At 46.4% G+C, this 21,639-nt stretch overlaps 2 protein-coding genes and 1 pseudogene across 2 annotated transcripts; 1 reads left to right on the forward strand and 2 right to left on the reverse strand.

Moving 5' to 3' along the window:
• Positions 1–3,873: 3,873 nt before the first annotated feature.
• Positions 3,874–6,205, reverse strand: LOC109783071 (uncharacterized). Its single transcript, XM_020341678.4, has one exon. The coding sequence runs from the start codon at positions 6,115–6,117 to the stop codon at positions 4,102–4,104; it is 2,016 nt and encodes a 671-aa protein (XP_020197267.2). The 5' UTR covers positions 6,118–6,205; the 3' UTR covers positions 3,874–4,101.
• Positions 6,206–12,980: 6,775 nt separating this feature from the next.
• Positions 12,981–15,020, forward strand: LOC109783040 (flavin-containing monooxygenase FMO GS-OX-like 8). Its single transcript, XM_020341665.3, has one exon. It carries the CDS (start codon positions 13,293–13,295, stop codon positions 14,751–14,753), a length of 1,461 nt encoding a protein of 486 aa, XP_020197254.1. The 5' UTR covers positions 12,981–13,292; the 3' UTR covers positions 14,754–15,020.
• A 1,984-nt stretch (positions 15,021–17,004) lies between these two features.
• LOC109783070 (flavin-containing monooxygenase FMO GS-OX-like 9) lies at positions 17,005–18,835 on the reverse strand (annotated as a pseudogene).
• Positions 18,836–21,639: the final 2,804 nt, after the last annotated feature.

The raw sequence follows: 21,639 nt of genomic DNA on the forward strand, positions 1-21,639 counted from the left end.
ATATGATATGCATCACACAATCTCAGATTCATAATATTCAATCCAAGATAAAGAACTTTAAGAGTACCCCAAGATTTCTATCGGAGAACGGAATATGAAAACACGTACCAACCCCTATGCATAGATTACCCCAATGTCACCACCGGAATCCGCAAGTTGATAACCAAAACATACATCAAGTGGATCAATAGAACATCCCATTGTCACCACAGATATCCCATCGCAAGACATACATCAAGTGCTCTCACATCCAAAAGATTCAATCTGACATAACAAAACCTCAAAGGAAAAGACTCAATTCATCACAAGGTAGAGAGGGAAGACCACCATAAGATCCAACTATAATAACAAAGCTCACGGTACATCAATTTTGTGCCAAATCAAGAACACGAGAGAGAATGAGAGATAAAACACATAGCTACTGGTACAAACCCTCAGCCCCGAGAGTTGACTACTCCCTCCTCATCACGGTGGCCGCCGGGATGATGAAGATGGCCTCCGGTGATGATTTTCCCCTCCGGCAGGGTGCCAGAACGGGCACCCGAGAGGTTTTCATGGCTACAGAGGCCTGCGGTGGCGGAACTTCCGATCTAGGGGTCATTTCAGGGGTTTTGGTATTTATAGGATTTTTGGCGTCGGTCTCACGTCAAGGGGTTGCTCGAGGGGCCCACAAGCCATAGGGGCGCGCCCCCTGGCTTGTGGCCTCCTCGTCCACTTCCTGGACCAGCTCCGGTGCTTCGGGGGTCTCTTTTGGTCCATAATTCAACGTAATTTCAGCCCATTCCGAAAACTTTTATTTCTGCACAAAAAACGCACCACGGTAGTTCTACTGAAAATAGCGTTAGTCTGGGTTAGTTCTAATAAAATCATACCAAAACCATATAAAGTTGTTGTAAACATGACATGAATACTTCATAAATTATAGATACGTTGGAGACATATCAAGGACAACAGCGGCGGCGGCGGCGCCTATCTAGGACAGGGCAGTGGTGGTCCTCCTGGCCAATGCGGCAGTGGCTACCAGGGCCAAAATAGTGGCTATCGCAGCGGCCACAATAGTGGCTACGGCAATGGCGGCTAGTTCGACTGCTACGACTATGGTGGGGGGCCATCCTAAGCAAGGAGGCTATGGTTACGGTTACAGAAGTGTAAAAAAACTGGTCACACACAAACATTAAAATCATGCACTAATGCATATTTGTTAAAGTAAAGAGTTAACGTATGCATTTTGATTAATAAATATTCTAAAAATTGTACCGTGGATAAAAATTAACAACTTGATTTTCTTTTCAGAGTAAATAATAATAAATTGAGTAACAAAGTATTAATTCATGTATATAATAGAGAAATACAATTGGTTGCTCAGGTAGTGGTTTGATTCCTTAATGGAGAAAAACATTTTCTTTATAATCTCAATGTGATTTTCTAAGCTTGACAAAACAGTTACATTAAAGGGCCGTAAAATTTGATGGTATGTACTGTAACTTACTTTTGTGCTATTCATTATTAATGGTGCAAAATTATGTAGAGAAACACACGCCACTCATTTCTAGCCGTGTCTGTGTTGCTTTGTAGCAAAGCACGCGGGTTGTCTGGGACATTGCGGCCATTGTCGATGATGGCAATGATAAGGATAGGCGGTGAAATGGGTGGGATGATGTGTGTAAAAACAGGATGTCAACCTGTGAGAGGTCTTTAGCCATATTTATTGTGTGTGACGTCAGGGCTAGGCGGGGAAACGGGTGGGATGCCGTGTAGAAAAAGAGGATGTCGACCTATGAAAGGTCTTTAGCCATACTTATCATCGGCGCCGACGGCAAGAAGGATGGGTGGTGAAACAGATGGGATGCCATGTTGAAAAAGAGGGCGCTGGCCTATGGGAGGTCTTTAGCCGTAGATATTAGGATAGGGGTATGCTTTTTGCTTTTCTCTCCTTGCAACGCACGGGCATTTTTACTAGTTATATTTAATGACAACAGTCGATTGGTCTCTATATTGATTTCTAAATAAACATCTCTATAAAAAAAACAGTCGGTTCTGTTACAAACCATCATAATTAGTTTAACTATTTGATTTGCAGCTTGGGACTTGGATTTACAAACTTTTTCTCTATATTTGCATCGATGGAGTCTATAGTACAAACGTGTGGGTTAGAAATATGTTCCAAGAGACATGCTCTAGCACGGACCACGACCATACATACAAGGATGTTCATTTATTTTTGGACATGTGGGTTAGGGACACCACTCGCAAGAACACCACCGGCTAGGGTGCGCTAGCTTGTTCATACATGAGAATATAAGTAGTAATTATCTATTCTCGACCCTGCCAAATTTGGAACGACATATATCTATACTTATATATAGCATTTCTGCCAGTCCGTGCATATGTTTTACAAAAAAAAACCTGACTTTTTCTTTCAGTAACAGATGGTCCAACATTAAGTGTCCTTTCTCTATTGGGCTTCGGCCGAACTGCGGCAGCCGCTACGTCATGCCCCTGAGCCCCGGTTAATATTCTGCAATAGGAGTAGGCCCAGTTCGCTCTGTTTTCAACCCGTTAGGTTCCTGGCTTTTATTATTTCAAAAGAATATGTTAAAGATGATTATGCTAAAAATTTGCAACCGTAACTCGAATTAAAAATAATTTGTATATGTAATTTGATCAGAAAAATAGATAGTTTCCAACCTTGCTATTATTTGTTCCTGTTAACCACTTCAAAATTTTGTCTAGCGCATAAACTTAATTATCGTGATTATTTGCTATGGTGTATTTTGGAAAATGCTAACACACAATATAATTTTTATATCATCTTTATATATATATAAAATATGTTACGAGGGCCTACATCAATTGAAGGTAGTATGAATGATCAATATCAATGGGCATATAGAAGTAATAAAGAAAGGAGAGAATAAGGGGCATGATCAGTAGGGATAAAAAAAGAATGGGAGATTTTAAAGAAACTATGAAGGAGATAATAACACAAAGAAATTGGTATTAATACCAAGGACGTGGCATGCATGCAATGCAATAATAAAAAGGAAATTAATACCGAGGAACATGCAAGGGGCACGCATATACGCGTTGTTGCGTGTGCAACCGTTATGTGCAATAGAAAAAAGAGCGTCGAGTTGTATGCAACGAACTAGGTTCGTTTCGATCAGCCGTAGACAACTTTCTTTATTAATCTGCGAGTGTAAGCAGAGATGGCCTAAAACACATTTAATAGAATCCTTTTATTGAGATCAGAATCGTTGTACAAAAATCGTACAAAAAAATATTGTATGCGTACTATGCTTCTTAACATACTACTGATATGAATTTCTTCTAAACCTCAGTGTGTGCCTCTGTGCCGTGGCCAGGCACAAATCAAATGTTGTTGGGTTGTGCTGACAAATATTTCAGTGGACACGTCAATTATCTCTTCCGTTACAACATAGGAGCATATGTGCTAGTAACAATACAAAAACACTAGCGGTGCAAATACGCGGGGCACACTCCTAGTGTTTGTGTCATTGACCACCCAAAGAGTGGTCAATTGACCATATAGTCCCTCCGTCCTAAAATTTGTGACCCTCAATTGAACGTATCTAGCACTATCATCCATTTTGTTGGCCCTCCGGATGTGGAGTACATTCCGACTGGCGGTGACACGCGACGATGAGGACGAAGACGAACGAAGCTCGCCGATGAACTCGATGAAGTTTCTCTACACCTAGATACACGATCCACCGCTGTGCAAAGCTAGGTTTCTTAGCTTGTCCCTGATCGATCCTTTCTTGGCGTGTACTAGCACTATGTACGTATGAGAACTTCAATCGATCTATAGCACACGTAACCAGCACAACACGACGGAACCAATGTGGATAGCCACATGCTCCTGTCGAGACTGTTCTTTTGCTTTGGTTGATTCACAAATCGATGTGTTACAAGGGGTAGGGGTACACGCATCTAAATATGCTTAAGATAGCCTAGAAGCTAGACGACTACTATATTGAAACAAAAGCAATACATAAAATATTACAACTAGGAAGAAAGTCCCTCGTCGTCACGACAACCTCAACGAACACAATAAATAAAGGTTGAAAAAAATATAACTTAGACAATAGAAATATTAATCTCGTTCTCGTCAGTTCTGCCTGCATCATCATCGTGGACTTCTCTCCGTGTAAAGGGCCTCTGAAACCTATCCGCGAATGTCTCCATCCCCATGAATAACAAGAGCAGCCAAACACGGGACAAGAGTTCCACACCTTCACTCAAGCTCTTGGCGTGCAAGTAACCCCTGCACCTACTGGCAGAGTAGCATAGCATCTCGACCCATACTCCCTGTACCACCTCCCACCTCTCCCCTTCGTCATGCAGCTCCAGCAACTGGTAATGAAGCCTGTGTGCATTGGGAACCAGATCCCCCAAGGAAGACTCATGGCCTAGCATGAGCTCAACATCATGGCAGGCGAAAGTGAAGATACTGCTCCTGGTCCCGGGCATTAGCATCTCAGGATGGATGCAGAGCAGGTAAGCCATGTAGTTGGATATCACCATGCTTCCTTGGACGCATTCTGGAATTCGATTGGTTGTGCTGCCATAGCATAGTTCCGTGGCGATGTGCCAGAGAAGGACACTTCTATCGAATGCCATGTTCAAGCTCCACCTCAGGCGCCGAAGCCTCCTCTTCCTCAGAGTCCAATGGCCCCCGCGGCTATTGAATCTTCTGTAGCTGTCAGCGTTGTGGATGTGTTGTTTCCACCCATCCTTCACATATCCATGAACCAAATGTACAATATAGGCTGTGGATGTTTCTGGTGCCTGTTCTATATAACAATGCATGTTAACATAGTCCTTGCAGCAGACAACTGTGGCAAGCTTCATCAAAATAGTGGGCCTCTTGTTGCGAGAAGCACACGACAAGAGGCTATGCTGGGCAACCTTGACTGGTGGTATGAATGTGATGAAACGACTAACCAATAGCATTAGGAAATCCAGCAGCGCAGTACAAGAGAACAAGATGTAAGTTACCTTGACATCTGTCATGTTGTATTTGTATCCAAGATATTTGTGGCCCGTGGAAAAGAGGATGACGACAGAAGCTAAGGCCAGGAATGGGAGCAAGAGATGCAAACATAAGCCAAGGCGACTGATTAAAATGGTCTTTCTTGTGTAGAGGAGCAAAAATGACAAAAGGAACATGCAATCTGATAGGTGATATGCATGTGGAAAATCAAGGGCCATGAAACGCTGTAAGATTTTAATCCGGGTAGAGTATGGAACTGGTATGTCTCCCAGTACCATGTTGACATACATTTCCACCGAAGGTTCAGCTAGTAGTTCTGCTTTGTCTTGATCATGGGCTAACTCTGACTCCAGTACACACTTTCTTGCTTCTTTTGCAAATTCTTGAGGCAAAATGTCCTTCTCTTCGGCTACTGCTTCCAGAAATCCGGTTGATTGAAATCCATAGCCATAACCGCACGTGCAGACCTGCCAGAAAAGGGCAACCATACCTTGTTTCCTTAGCGCCGATGGAGAGCTGGGAACAAGGGTTGCACTGCTACTGGCGATGGCACTGATACTGGCGCTCTTGAGAGCCCATGGCTTCTGGCAGGATCTGATGATGCCGAAGACGAACATCAAGATTGCGGCCTGCAATAACCCCTTCTCCCCGGACCACAACTTACAGAATACGTAGAGGGCGACCGAGACCTGGGATGCCACCGTTATGGCATGGCGCATCCACAACTCGGTGTCTTGGATGCTGTAGGCAGTCATGTTGTGCTGGCCGCCGAGGTGGACGAGGAGGACAGGCGCCCATACGACCTCCAGGCCGCTGCCGCTCCCGTCGCCGGGTAGCTGCGAGCGGCGGTTGAAGAGGGTGGCCAGCGCGTATATCGCCAGAGCATCCCCACCGAGGTAGGCAAGCCAGATGAAGAGCCTGAGCCAAGCTGGAAGAGCACGCCTGCGCACCGTGCCGGAGACGAAGAGGAAGTACTGGATGAAGAGGCTGCCCAGCGCCAGAACGCGCAGGTGCCATTCATCCCACCATTGCAGAGCACCGGAGAAACCCATCATCGATCTCCTCTCTATCTCTTCCTCTCTTATTAGCTTATTAAGCATGTACAAATGTTCAGCGACAGAGCCTTCGTCTAGTATCTATCGTCTCCGGCCGACCTAGGTAGATGAAGAAAAAAGTTTTGTGTTCCTTGAGTGCTCCTGATGCTAACGTGTTCGTGATCATGTCCTTTCAAGGATTCTACTCATACGCATCCCTTGCTTCTTCGTGTTGGTATAGAATCTTCTACTTTTCCCTTTAACTAGGGCTGGACGTAACGAGCGGGCTTTTCGGCCCGCTCGTGGCTCGCTCGGTCTTGGCCCGCTCGGTCCTGGCCCGCTAGAGAAAAGGATCGGTCCTGGCCCGCAGACAGAAAATCGTGGGCTCATGCACGTCCCATATTAGTTGCATGCAACGAAAAAAACTTCTAAAGACTGTTCATGGCTAACCGCCGCGACGCAGAGCGCACTTCCCATGGCACATCGCCCACCTCGCCGCCGGCGCTCGTGCATGTCGCCCACCTCGCCACAGCACCCACACACGTCTCCCACCTCGCTGCTGCCTTTGTTCACTTTTTCTGTCACAACACCCATCCTCTTGCCGACAATTTGGTCACCACCGCCTCGCCATGGCCACCATGGAAACAAGACCGCCGGTCCTCTCGGTCCGGCCCAGGCTTCACCGCCGCCGGTCTGGTCCCTGAAAACAGGCCCGCCGCGCTGCTCGGTCCGGTCCGGACCGGACCGCCGGCGGCCGGTCCAAACGCCGGCTCGGACCGGACCGTGTCCACCCTGACCTTTAACATTGAAGATTCGTGGTTCTCTTGCCAATTGCGTTTGCGTTTTCACCAACATTGTATTCAGCGAACACTTACCCAAGCTGAGCGCTAGAAAAAACACTCGGCAAAGTAGCATGTTTGTCAAGTGTTTTCTTTAAAACACAGGTCAATTTGTCCAAGATATTTTCCAGCTTGGACATGTTTCCCTAGGAGTCAATTGCAAGAAACCACCACATTTGCGGCTAGGTTTGCAGGAAACCACCAACTCGTTAATCCGTTGCAGAAAACACCGAAAAATTTGTTAAGTCGTTGCAAAAAGCATTGATTAGGTGATTTGGCCCGTTTGATCACTTTCTGACAAGTGGGGCCAGATTGTAAGGAGCTTAACTGGCAAAAAATTAGCACACACACCCCTAGATATTTACAGAAAAGGCAATCAGGCCCCCGGTGTGGACAACCGCGGCGCACTGGCCTTGCCGTCCAGTACGCACGGCGACGCCCTCTTCGGCGTAGGAGACGGCCACGGCCGCGGCAGATGACGAGGAGGCGGCTGGGGTGCGCGCGTTTCCAAGGCGTTGGCCTGCCGGTGCGGCAGCGACGGTGGCGGTCGGGTCAGCGACATGGAGCACGCGTCGGGAGCCGAAGCAGAGGAGCAGCACCCTCCTCCTCCGATGTGGTGAAGGGCGGGGTTGGAGGGGGGAGGCGACAAGACGATGAGTCCACCTGCTCGACTTCCCGTCGCCCTCATCCACGAAGGAGGACGAGCTCGATCCAGAGGCCCCTCCGGCGCTTGTGCAGCTGCGGCGTCCACACGAGGCGCAGCCGCTTGAGGGTCCTGGCCGGCTCCTCCCCGTTGCTTCCGCTGGAGCCGGCGGCCGACGACGCGCCGCCGTTCATCTCCTGGGCGCCCCTGTGCGTCGGGATGTCGAAGGCAGCGGCGAGATCGCGGGGGGTGGGCGACTGCACGGCAAGAGCTCGCCCGGCGCCGACAGGTCCTCTTCGAAGCGCGCAAACCAGCTAGGCTCCTCCTTCTCCCTCATCCTCCCGGCCCGGAGCAGAGCGGCGGCGGATGGAAGCAGCGCGGTGGCGGCGCGTTGTGGATAGGGCGTTGGTGTTCCACCGGGGAGGATCTGATTGCTTTTGTTTTTTAGATCTAGGGGTGTATGTGCTAATTTTTTGCTAAGTCAATTTCTTACAATCCGACCCCACTTGTCAGAAAGTGATGAAACGGGCTAAATCACCCGATCAGTGCTTTTTGCAACGACTTAACAAATTTTCCGGTGTTTTCTGCAACGGATTAACGAGTTGGTGGTTTTCTGCAAACCTAGCCGCAAATGTGGTGGTTTCTTGCAATTGACTCGTTTCCCTAGACTAGTTAGTAAGTACTCCCTCCGTTTCACAATGTAGTTCATATATATATACTCCCTCCGTTCGGAATTACTTGTCACAGAAATGGATGTATCTACACGTATTTTAATTGTAGATGCATCTATTTTTATTCACTTTTGAGACAAGTAATTTGGAACGGAGGGAGTATTTTTTAAAGTCAAACTTTATAAACTTTGACTAAGTTTGTAAAGAAAAATATATACATCTACTATACGAAATACATATCCTTAGACACATCAACAGACGTACTTTAATATTCTATATATTTGGTATTGTAAATATAAATACTTTTCTCTATAAACTTCATCAAAATTTGTGGTGTTTGACTTACCAGAAAATCTATATGCACTACATTATGGGTTGAGTACTGTCACCTTGTGCCTAGAGCCCTACACTAGCTATATTATTACTCCCTCCCTCCCAAAATAAGTGTCTCAACTTTGTACTTATTTTGGGACGGGGGGAGTGTGTATACAATGAATGTAGCTAGCTGTTTGCACAAAAAGGAGTAGTACATATGTCTGGCGTACCAACTTACAAACACAATGAGCAAGGAAGGCAACGAATCAGATGCTACGCCGTGATAGTCGGATGGTTAGGCAGATTCTTTGAGTGAACTAAATAAGATTCTGCGGGGAACCATGATGATGGAGGGTATAAAAAAAAGGGTCAGTTTACTTGGATCGTTTATTTCTGTGATCCAACGGCCCAGAACCGCAATACTACACCACAAATAGTGTAGTACTAGAAAGGTTGGGCGCGCTTTGCTGCGCCGTTGGTGTTGTTGGATGTCTTAAAAAATACTCACCCTATTTCAATATATAAGGTGTATTATGTTTTTGAAAACCATTTAAGTTTGATCAAATGTGTAGAGAAATACATCAAAATCCATAATATGAAATCGGTATGATTAGATTCACTATTACATTAATTTCTATATATTTTTTGGTTTAAGATTGTGGATGTCAATATTTTTTTATTCGAACTTGGTCAAAGTGAGAGAATCTTGACTTTCCAAAAAACCAATAGCCCTTATATTTTGGTATTTTGGAAGTGATGGAATATTTAGTTTGGCTTGTGTGTGTGTGAGAGGGGGGGGGGGGTGATGGAGTGTGTTTTATTTGTTATTTATAATGCGGTGATTTGATGGGACTTTCGTGGTGTGGTCCTGTGAGTTATCCGCTAACCAACATATATTTATGTTGGGTAATTTCTGCGTTGGTGGCTGCATGTACTATATTGGTGCTACAATATCACATGGTGGCGTTTTTTTCTAGGTGGTGGGAGGGTGGGCGGGATTGATACATTTTTATAGCTCAGTTGTTGTTGACTGATTAAAAAATTGATGGCCCGATCAAAATCGTTAACCAAACCCAAAACTGAATACCTCGGTCGAATGAAAGAGATTCAAAATTAGGGAACATAGTGAATTAAAAGAACTGAATAGGAGAGCTCCTTGAGAAATTGTTGACCAGATCAAAATCGGGTGACTCAATTTTAAATTGAAGACTTAATTAATTGAGAGACCTTAAAAATTAGGAAGCATAGTGTATAGTATAAAATAATTGAATGAGATGGCTCCGAGAAACTGTTGACCCTGTCGAAATCGGATGACCCAATTTCAGTTGGAGACCTCAATTGAATGTGGGCCCTTTAAAACTAGGGAGCATAGTGTTATAGAGGATACTTAGGCATGCCAGGTATTTGAGGTGTTTCGCACTTCAAAGTACTACAGCAGATTCGCTCCAAAATCTGCTCTATGTGTGTGTGAGAGAGAATGGTAACAGTCGGATGTGCAGGCGGAGCTATCACCATCAGTAAAAGGTTTATAGATGGGCTCAAATTAGTGGCCGGTGATGTTAAGTATCCGTCGCAGTTATCTATTACTATATTATTAAAGCAGAAGTCAGATAATTCATCACGTTCATCCACATAGATTAAATTACCATGGTCGTTAATTATAGATATTGACGGTTGAGATTTAAAAGACGTACGCTTTACGTAAAAGAGTCCCGTTCCAATGTAACCCCCCTCACTAATAAATATTTAAAGACAATATAGACACTTGTCAAATTATATAGTAAAACAGAAGTCAAATTAGTCATCACGTTCATCCATATAGATTAAATTACCATGATCGTTAATTATAGATATTGACGGTTGGGATTTAAAAGACGTACGCATTACGTAAAAGAGTCCCGCTATGATACAACCCCCTCACTAATAAATGTATAAAGACAATATAGACCTTTGTCAAATTATAAATATACACCATAGCTAGAAGGATCTCTCATTGAAGAGATACAGTAACGGACCGGCCCATTACGGCACCATTTATTAAAATAAATAGAGAATTAAAAAGAAGAAGGAGGGATCAAACTCGGGTATGCTAGTTCTAGACGGCACTACGAACCATTGAGCCAACGCCTGCTACGAATATTTGCATTTTAATTTTTTTACAAAAATTTAATGAAAAATGTATCTTTAATAATTGCTCGGAATGTCCAAACTCTTTTAAAAATGAACAGAGTTTTAGCAGGAACAATTTATTAGCTTTTCGTTTTTTTAAAACACTAACATATTTGGAATTCTAAAATATAAGAAAAATACAAACAAAAATTTGAGAACTTTTTTTAATTTCCTGAAACATCTTTTTACTTGTGTAGACTGTTTTTGGAAACTGGAACAATTTTTTAACTGCAAACAAATTTTGAAAGTATGAACATTATTTGAAGCTACCGGAATAGTTTTTGAATATTTCAATAACTTTTGAAAAACAGTCCATTTTACGAATTTGTGAATATTTTTTAGAACAGCGACATTTTTTGAATTGATGAACATTTTTCAAAACCACGAGCGCTTAGGCCGGCCAACCGGTGCCCGATGGGAGCGATGTCGTCGCCTAATTGAGCCAAGGCCTAAGTGTTTTTTGTTTTCTAATTTTTTCTTCTCTTTTTTCTCTAATTCATTTTTATCTATTTTGAAATTTATTTTTCATTTTGAAACCTTTAAAAGAATTGAAATATTGTTTTGAATACCAAAACAATATTTTTAAGTAACTGTTTTAAATTATGATTTTAAATTCTATTTTTTCCTTCAAATATTTATTAAATGCTTTTTAAAAAGCATTTATTGGTTTCAATTTGATATCTTTGTATTTATTAGTTATATTAAAAGCTTAAAATAACAGTTTTTAAGTACATCAAGAAATCAGAATGACGGGAGAGCTCCAGCCTCTTCAGTGATTTGGTCTTCCCCGGCCGTCGGATCGTCTTTTTATTCGTTTTGGACCGTCCGATCCCGCTCCCGGTCGATCTCATCTGCCGGATCGAAACTGGCCACTATCGCAATGAATAGTGCTGCTTGCAGCGGTGCCACTGCGCATAATTCATGTGCCCCGCCGAGGGCATTTTCATCATTTCACACACAAGGGTATAAATCGCAGCGGCTCCCGTGGAGATCACCCAGCCATCGCTCCTCGCACTTGCGCCGCCCCTCTCCCCTTCCTCCCACCTTGCCTCTCTCTCTCCCTCCAAACCCTAGACCCGCTCGCACGCGCCCTAGCATGCCGCCGCCTCCGCTCGCCGTCGCATCGTCTCCTCCTCCACGCCCCCTTGGTGCTCATCAGAAGGAGGAGCGCAGCCTCCTCTCGCGCCTCTGCTCCCCCGACGAAGCCGCTGCCTCTCCATCACCAGGAGGGCCCTCCTCTTGTGCCACTGCTCCCACGATGAGGCCGCCGCCTCTCCATCGCATCTTTAAAAAAATGGTTTGGTGTGTTCTATTTAGATGTTTATGCGACAAGAATTCTTTGTTTCACTGTTCATGACTCATTACAACCGAACAGTAGCAGGGCTCACCCACCTATCATGACTCATTATATATAGTTCATTTGTTTGAATACGAATCTGGAATTTGGAAACCACTGTGATATATAGAGCATAGTCAAGGTGTTGGTGTGTCACTATGTGTATTGAGGAGAGAGAGGCGCAGTAGTAGATCCATGGTGTATGTTGTTGTATTTATAGTCCAGATGGGTGCATGACAGATAGAGACTAAAGTGTCAACCATAAACTACTATTTGCAAAAGCAAGGAACATAAACAATAGGTTGTTGTAGCTAGGTAAATTACTCTTTTCAAGTTCACCGTCATGTTTTATTAGAAAGTACATTGTCTATGGACAGTGCATCTCAGGGGATCGCAGTGAGGATGAAAGGTTTGGAGAAATGCAAAATGATAAAATTCAGACGTTGGCATACAGAGAACTAACAGGAAAACATACACCATCAATCATTCACCATAAGGACACAGCAGGGCAGTAGCTGAGTGGAGAACTAATTAAAATGTTGCTCCTGGATTTCTGTTTTTCTATACTAGAGATGGGTCATAGATAGTCTGCTAGAGTAGCCACACAAACCAAGGGCTTTAATCCCTATAGCTACAAGATGACATCTGGTCTTTGACTTTTCCCTCTTTATGTGTGAATAGATTGTCTGACTGTGAAATGCATGCACTTCATTAAGAACTCGAGTCCATCCACAACCACTGCGACAGCATGCCTTTGTTGAACGATCTAAAGCTAGACACAATAAGTAACGGACAGGCTGGGAATTTTAAAAAGATTTTAGGAACACTTTGTGAACTGGTCTTTTTTCCATAACTTCTTTTTATTTATTTATTTTCCTTTTCCTGCTACGTTTCTTCTTTCTTTAAAAAAAAAAAAACGGTCACGCTTACATTTTTTTTTTCAAAATTTCAAACGGTTCATTATTTCCAAATTTTGTTCAACAGTGAGTCACGACAAAGCACTTGACTAAGTTGTTTATGTTTTGACGAAACACCACACGACTGAGTTGTTATTTATCAGTCCAACAAAATACTTTTTATTTTTTGATTGACGAAACACTGAAGACGGAGTTGTTTATCCATTATTAATACCAAACTGCACATGCATGACAGTCATCGTGGTATAAACAATTCCTTTGTGGAGTAGTTAGGAATCTTACGGACCCATCGTCGTGAAACCAAACAAAACATAGCGCTGCGTCAGCAAGAGTCGCCATCGATCGATCGGCATGGCTATTGGAGACGGCGAGCCGGTGCTACAGTTCAAGAGCGTATGCGTGGTCGGGGGCGGCATGGCCGGCTTGGCGGTGGCGCGCGAGCTGCGGCGGGAGGGTCACACGGTCACGGTCATGGAGCAGAGCGGCGACGTTGGCGGGCAGTGGCTGTACGACCGCAGGACGGACGTCGAGGATCCGATGGGCGCCGTGGCGCCGGTGCGCGTGCCTAGCAGCATATACGCGTGCCTCCGCCTCATCAGCCCACGAGAGGTCATGGGCTGCTCCGACTTCCAGTTCCTGCCTCGGGAGGGCGCCGGCCGTGACCCGCGCCGCTATCCCGGCCACCGCGAGCTGCACTGCTACCTTCGTGACTTCTGCCACGTGTTTGGCATCATGGAAACCGTCAGGCTCAACACCCGGGTCCTGCGCGTCGCCCCCGCGGCGATGTCGATGTCGACCACAACGCGCCGGTGGGCGGTGAGGTCCGTGCGGCGCCTCGGTGGCACCGAAGATGATGATGGTGCGCTGGAGGACGAGGAGGTGTTCGACGCTGTTGTGGTGGCTACCGGCAACTACGCGCAGCCGATGCTGCCGAACGACATCCAGGGCATGGACGAATGGAGGCGCCGGCAGCTGCACAGCCACTCGTACAGGACGCCGGAGCCGTTTCATGGCGAGGCCGTGGTGGTGGTCGGGTGCGGGGCCAGCGGCAAGGACATCGCGCTAGACCTCGGCCGCGTCGCGAGGGAGGCGCACCTCGCCGCCAGCTCTGAGGCCGAGGCCACCACGCCGGCCATGTCGAGGATGCTGGCGAACCACGGCGACGTCCTGCGCCTCCACCCGCGGGTACGCCAGCTACGCGCGGACGGGCAGGTGGAGTTCGCCGACGGCTCCTCCGTCGTGGCCGACACGGTCATATACTGCACGGGGTATGCCTACTCGTTCCCGTTCCTGGACACGGGCGGGGCGGTCACCGTGAGCGACGGCGGCTATGTGGTCGGCCCGCTGTTCGAGCACGTGTTCACGCCGTCCCTGGCGCCGTCGCTCTCCTTCGTGGGCGTGCCGAGGAAGGTCCTGATCCCGTGGTTCTTCGAGGTGCAGGCGCGGTGGGTCGCGCAGGTGCTGTCCGGCCGCCACGCGCTGCCGTCAGAGGAACAGATGCTGCGGTCTGTGGAGGAGCAGCTGCGCGCCAGGGAGGCCGCCGGCGTACCCAGGAAGCACACGCACAACATTGCCAGCGTCGAACCTCGAGATATGTACGAGTTCGGGGGGAAGTACTGCGACTTCACGCCGACGGAGGAGTGGAAGAAGGAGCTGATCCTGTCCAGCAACGCGAGCATGGACGATGACGTCGAGACCTTCCGCAACCGCGCCGACGGCGACAGCGAGAACGTCCGGAAGGGTCGGCAGGGATGGCTCGGCGGCTTAGTTGCTCAAGCTCAAGAAGAAACTGCGGTTAAAACTGAATTCTGAGCAGAGCAGAGGTTAAAATATTCCCTCGATGTTATCATATGGCATCCAATTTGTATCCTGTAGGAGTGTTATCATATGGGTTAAAACTGCATGTGTCTTCAAACCGTGAGTAAGCTTCAACAACCAGAGGCAAATGGGTTATCATATGGCAGGCAGCACCCTTTGGAGGGAAATGTTTTAGTTCTTGACAAATCAGAAGAGATGGAGTCATACATTTTGCAAACTATTGTCATTCCATGCGTATAGTGGCAGCAATTTCAAACAATCTCACCATAAATACGAGCATGCGTGCTCAGTGTTCCGGCCTCCGCGCCATGTAACTTCTGCTCGCGCTCTTTTCGCCGTTGAACCTTATAACTTCCCGCGTTTGTATGGCCTGAGCATTTCCGTGATGTGTGTAAGGTTGACTTGGTTGGTACGCTGCCTATGTTGTGGGCTTTATTAATTTAAAGCCGGACACTCCTAGTGTCTTTGTTCTAAAAAAATATACGAGCATTGTGCAGACTAGCGAGGAAGCCTACTCTGATAGTAGGTCTCCCAAACTAGATTAACCCATGGAATGTTGTGAAACTTACGAACCATTTTTTGAAACAGTCCATCATTGTGAGTTTCAAGATTTTAAATTCCTAGGCCCCTTTGAGTCTTGGTCCTACATATAAAAGATCCCATGCAGCAAGTGGTGGGTTCATCTCTCCACAAACAGTACCTCATATAAATATATAATTATCACATTACAAAATGTCCATATATGCAGTTGAGCAACACATCACAAAGGTGGGAAGGGATGAAAGCGCTGCATTAACCACCAAACATCCTGCCATCATAAGTTAAAAACTGAGGAATGCGCTATGCCTTTGTGGATCCTCTCAATAAGTGGCATAAAGAAGTCCATTCTATGTTTTGATAGGCAGAGGGTCAGTCCCAAATATGTGAATGGAAAAGAGCCCACTTGGTAGCTTAGGACTTGAGAAAGATTCTGCAGAATGTCAACTCACACATTTAATGGGCATCATGCTGGATTTTCGATGATTAACTATAAGGCGAGAGGAAGAAATTAATGTGTCACAAGTTGCTTCAAATGAGTGAATCCCAGGGAGCTAACTTTTTCTATAGTCAGACTATCATCTGCATATTGAAGAATTGGAAACTCGGGGCACGATTGACCGACGAGAGGTCGTTGATGTAGTCCAGCATGCATGACATTATTCAGGATAGTTTGCAAGAAATCAGTTGTTGAGACAAAGAGCAAAAGGAATACTGGATCCTCTTGTCTTACTCCCCTCCCGCATTTTAACTGAGGACCAGACACCCCATCAAGGAGAACAGAAGATGTGGCTGAAGATAAGATCTGTTTGACCCAGCAACACCGTTTAGGGCCAAATCCCTTCTGTTTCAAAATAACACGAATCATTTGATGTTCAATTTTAGCAAAGTCTTTCTAAAAATCCAATTTTTTTAAAAAAATGCTTCTTTTGACCTATGACTTAAGGAAGCCATTAGTGTGAAGCAGTTTATTTTTAGAACGAAGATGCCAGCCGCATCCGGCTTTAAATTAATAAAGCCAGGAACAGCAGAATACCAAGGTAACACATTCACGTACAATGCGGAATATCGGGGTCCCAAACTGAAATGACAAGTAGCGAACAGACCCGAGCACACAGGTTCAACATAGATCAGAGCACGCAGGCTCAAACAAGACCCAAAATAAGCTGCTCCCCTAAGCAGACGTCGGCGATGCACGGGCGATGCTGTTGATGTTGCGTAGATGATGCATCGCTATCTCCAAACCCTCAGAGTCCCGACGCTTCCCCAACGGGCTGCAAGAAGATTGTACATTTAAAGATCACATCAACTAGGTGGGATGGAAATGAACCCTCAATAGTAATTTTTGTTGCGGATATGCCATAGCGACCACAACAGCGCCCCAACGCAAGTCCACATAACTCTATTAGCTTGGCCTCGAAGGGAGCCAAGGCAAGCGAGGATATCGGCACCCGAGCGGGGTGAAGCAGTTCCAGAATGACCTTTACTAATCTATCTATTAGCCAATAACTATGTAATCAACTTGATTATGCAGCTTATTCACAATATTTGCCCCATCCTTCTTGGGAATCGAAGTGATGAAAGAAATATTGATGCTCTTAATTGACATGGATCTCCTGAGGTGATCATAACAATCTTTTTAGTTTATCTGCCAACGTTTTTTTTATGAATTCAGCGTTGAAACCACCAGCCCTTGGATATTTATTGGAAGATACGTCCAAAATCACAACATCAATTTTGGCTTCTATTAAGGCCCTGTTCGGAGTACCACAACTCCACTCCTGGAGCTGCTCGAATTACAGTTGAAAATCGTGGAGCACCTATTTCCTGGCTTTTGTAGCTCCCGGAAGTTCGCGGAGCCGGTGGAATTCCAAACAGGGTCTAAAAGCCATCACCTTCAGCGTCTACGGGAGTTGTTATTGGTTTTGCTTGACCTTGAGCAGCAGCACCCAAGCGCCATTCCTGCAGGCCCTTCTGCACGTTCTCGCTGTCATTGGAGAGGTCACGGAAGGTCTCCACGTCGTCCATCATGCTCACGACGCTGGACACCATGAGCTCCTTCTTCCACTCCTCGAGCGGTGTGAAGTCACAATACTTCTCCCCAAACTCGAATATTGTGTGAGGTTCAATGCTACCGATGTTGTGCGTGAGCTTCCTTGGCACACCGGCGGCCTCCCTGGCGCGGAGGTGCTCCTCTACGGACCGTAGCATCTCCTCCTCCGGCGGCAGCTCGCGGCGGCCGGACAACACCTGCGCGACCCACCGCGCCTGCACCTCCAAGAACCATGGGATCGGGATCTTCCTCGGCACGCCCACGAAGGAGAGCGACGGCGCCAGGGACGGCGGGAACACGTGCTCGAACAGCGGCCCCACGACGTAGCCGTCGTCGCTCACGGTGACCGCGCCGCCCGTGTCCAGGAACGGGAACGAGTAGGCGTACCCCGTGCAGTAGATGACCGTGTCGGCCACGACAGAGGAGCCGTCCGCGAACTCCACGCGCCCGTCCGCATGTAGCTGGCGTATCCGCGGGTGCAGGCGCAAGACGTCGCCGTGGTTGGCCAGCATCCTCAAAATGGCCGGCGTGGCGTCCTCGGAGCTGGCGGCGAGGTGCACCTCCCTGGCGACGTGGCAGAGGTCCAAAGCAATGTCCTTGCCACTGTCCCCGCCCCCTACCACCACCATGGCCTCGCCGCGGAACGGCTCCGGCGTCCTGTACGAGTGGCTGTGCAGCTGCCGGCGCCTCTATTCCCCCATGCCCTGGATGCCGCTCGGGAGCATCGGTTGCGCGTAGTGGCCGGTAGCCACCACCACGGCGTCGAACACCTCCTCATCCTCCTGCGCATCATCATCATCATCCGTGCCGTGGAGACGCCGCACGGACCTCACCGCCCACCTGCGTGTTGCCTTGGACGTCGACATGGCCGTGAGGGCGACACGCAGGACCCGGGTGTTGAGCCTGACGGCGTCCATGAGTCCGAACGCGTCACAGAAGTCCTGGAGGTAGCAGTGCATCTCGCGGTGGCCAGGGAAGCGACGCGGGTCGCGGCCGGCGCCTTGGCTGGGCAGGAACTGGAAGTCAGAAAAGCCGATGGCCTCCCGCGGGCTGATGAGGCGGAGGCAGGCGTAGATGCTGCTGGGCACGCGTACCGGCACCGCGGCGCCGAGCGGGTCCTCGACGTCGGTCCGCGGGTCGTACAGCCACTGGCCGCCGACGTCGCTGCTCTGCTCCATGACCGCGACGGCGTGACCCTCCCGCCGCAGCTCGCGCGCCGCCGCTAGGCCGGCCATGCCACCACCAACCACGCACACGCTCTTTGACTGTAGCACCGGCTCGCCGTCTCCAGCGGCCATGCCGGTGGATGGATGGTGGCTCTCGTTGACGCTTGGCTTAGCAAGGCTTGAGTAGATAAGTACAAACTACGTACTCCATACAGTAGTAGTATATGCCACGATTGATGGATGCATGTGAACTGATATGTTGGTTAGCTAAGAAGAACTATAAAAAATTACATCGATCGTGGCACAAAAAATGGCATCGATCGGTGCATGTGCAGTTTGGCAGAGTGTGAACTGATGTTAGTTTAGTCGTGTTGTGTCAAACATCTTAGTCCTGCTGTGCTTCGTCACAAAAATAAACAATTTAGTCTTGTTGTGTTTCGTCAAAAAAATAACTTAATTAAGTACTGATCTGCGTGGCACAAGCATGCATCCAGCGAAAGATGTGGAAAATTAGATCAATGGAAAGATGTGGCCCAAAAGAAAGGGTATGTGGACGCGGCGTACGTATCTCGCGAGCACAAATGAACCCGGATGAACAATGAATTCACAAAAAAATGGTAAGAAAAATCAGAAAAATCTCTTTTCTTTTGTGGCAAACAACTTTGAATGTTTTGAATGCTCGCAAAGTTTCATGAAGGAATACCATTTGTGTAAGCCATGGAGAAAAAAAAATCGATGTACCTTAGAACCTATTTTCAAAAGCATTTTGGAGCACTGGTTTTTTTCCATGAATTCCGTCGATGACATTCCACGATGAAACTTGCTTGCACTCGAAAAATTAAACAATTTTTGCCACAAATAAAATTCATTTTTTTTAATTTACTGTTCACAGCAGGTGGTATATGTGCTCGTGATATGTGTCTTTCTCTTGTCACCGGAATCAGTAGTTGTATTTCTTCATTGAATTTGCTCTTGCAACAATATAGACTAGGGTAAATCCCTTTAATTTTATTTACATTTTGATAAAATGACGCACCTTTCCTGGGACATTGATCTAGTGACACACCTTTCTTTTGATTTCATTACATGACACATCTTTGATGGATAGCTCGATGAAATGGCACAAATTGAGTTTTTTCTCCTTTTCCAGGTATGAGCTCGCACTTCACACTATTTTAGGACTATTTTCCCCTCACCTTGATTCACTTCTTGACTTTCCCATGGTCGGTCAAAATGGCACACAGGAGGCCGAGCTCGATGCTAGGACACAATACACTGGTCAATTTTGGTCCACTCAATGTTGCCAACTATCACCTGAGCGTCAACAAGGCCATTGGTGTGGTTGGTGAGACCGAGGTTGTGGAAGGTGATGTTCAAGTGGGTTTGCCAGATCAGAATGTTTGCTTCCTTGAAGTTAAGGATAACATGGGCATGTGATATGATGCTGATGAGTTTGATGGAAGAGATAGTGGGGTGCATGACGGCGCTGGCGACAACAGCAAAAGGATTGGTGCCGCCAGAGAGGGAGGACGCGCCAGAGTGAGACATGGTGGGGGGGGGGGGGATAGAGAGGTTGCGGAAGGGGGTTTAGGGTCAATCAAAGAGAAAACCAGTAGATTCGACAACAGGGAATGAGGCATACCAAGGCAGTCGTGGGGGAGCTGGCGGCGCAGGGTGGAAGGAAATCAGGAATCAGCGAGGCAGCGATGAGCAATTCCACTACAGTTCTGCCTCATCTATGGTCTTGCCTCGAGCTCGGCCTCGTGAGTGTTGGTTCGTTCGACCACCGAAAAGGATCGAACGAACCAATCGAAAAGTGAATAGAATCAAGGGCAAAATCTTCCTAAAAAAATATGACGCATGGGTCCATACGTGGAAAAGGAGAAAAAACCTAAATTTGTGTCATTTCATTTGGCTATCCATCAAATGTGTGTAATCTAATCAAATCAAAAGAAAGGGGTGCCAATAGATCAAAGCCCCAGGAAAGGCGTGTCATTTTATCAAATTGCATGTCCTAATACAAGATGCTTGCTAAAATGAAAATGTTTTTTCAAGGATAGGTACAATTGTCCATTATGCATCATTTATGGGATTGTGATTTTTCTTGGGCTGCTCGGACACCCTCATCCCTGGAAAGAGGAGGGAACTTCTGTTTATAAATATACCATGTTTGCTTTGGATGCTCTACCTTTTTCTATTGGCATGGGGATTGCTATTTTGGCTGTTAAACCTTGGGATTCAGATAAATTGAAACAATTTCAGGCGCACCAATCAATCCATTCAAGCCTGGAGACATGCTATTAATGTGGGTTAGGATATTCTTGCTCATAGAATTCAGAACAAACATGTTGTTTGCTTCCATGAGTGGCTTTCTGTAAACTTGTAATATGTTTTGCATGTTTCCTAGAGCTTGTATTGGTTGAGTGTTTGCTCAACCTTGGATAGGTTTTTCTTATTTTGCTCGCCTTTTTTTGCACCATACTCATATACCTTGTTTGTAATGAAAATATACATCGTAAAAAATTGTTTCACGATTCAATATTAAAAAAAATCACGAAGTGGCCAATTTTGTCCTACAATTGCCATGTCTCAGGCTCCAATGGGGGCGGAAGTATTTCCAATGGATTTGTTCAAATTGATAGTGAGAAAACAAATGACCCTTGGTCTCTAGTGTGCGTTGTCCACAGATGACAAAGTTTTAGCCAGGGATGAAGGTTTGTTCTCTTTAGTATAATCTCTAGTGTTGAGTCTATTGTGCCACAAAAAACTTTATTATTACTCTGACAACATGTTTTCCCAAATCCTTTACACTGTTGGCATAGGTGGCTGATCTCCAATCTATAAACTATATACTTGCGATACACTAAAATGTAACTGCGAGCCATCGAAGCGACATACATCTGGCTTCAGAAGGGGAGAACCCATCTCTCAAGACATGCATAAGGTTGGATTGAAAAAAAAGCTTCCTCTGAGAGGGTAAATGGAAATTGCCATGGAGATCCTGGGAAGAGAGCATGGCTCTTACTAACCGGTGATTGTCCAAAGAGAAAGAGTGCAAGTGGCTAAGCCTGGCTAAAAATATCCACTATCCAGTGCTCATGCGTGAAGATAGTAGCATCCATAG

Source organism: Aegilops tauschii, chromosome 4 (assembly GCF_002575655.3).
Source record: "Aegilops tauschii subsp. strangulata cultivar AL8/78 chromosome 4, Aet v6.0, whole genome shotgun sequence".
NCBI lineage: Eukaryota > Viridiplantae > Streptophyta > Magnoliopsida > Poales > Poaceae > Aegilops > Aegilops tauschii.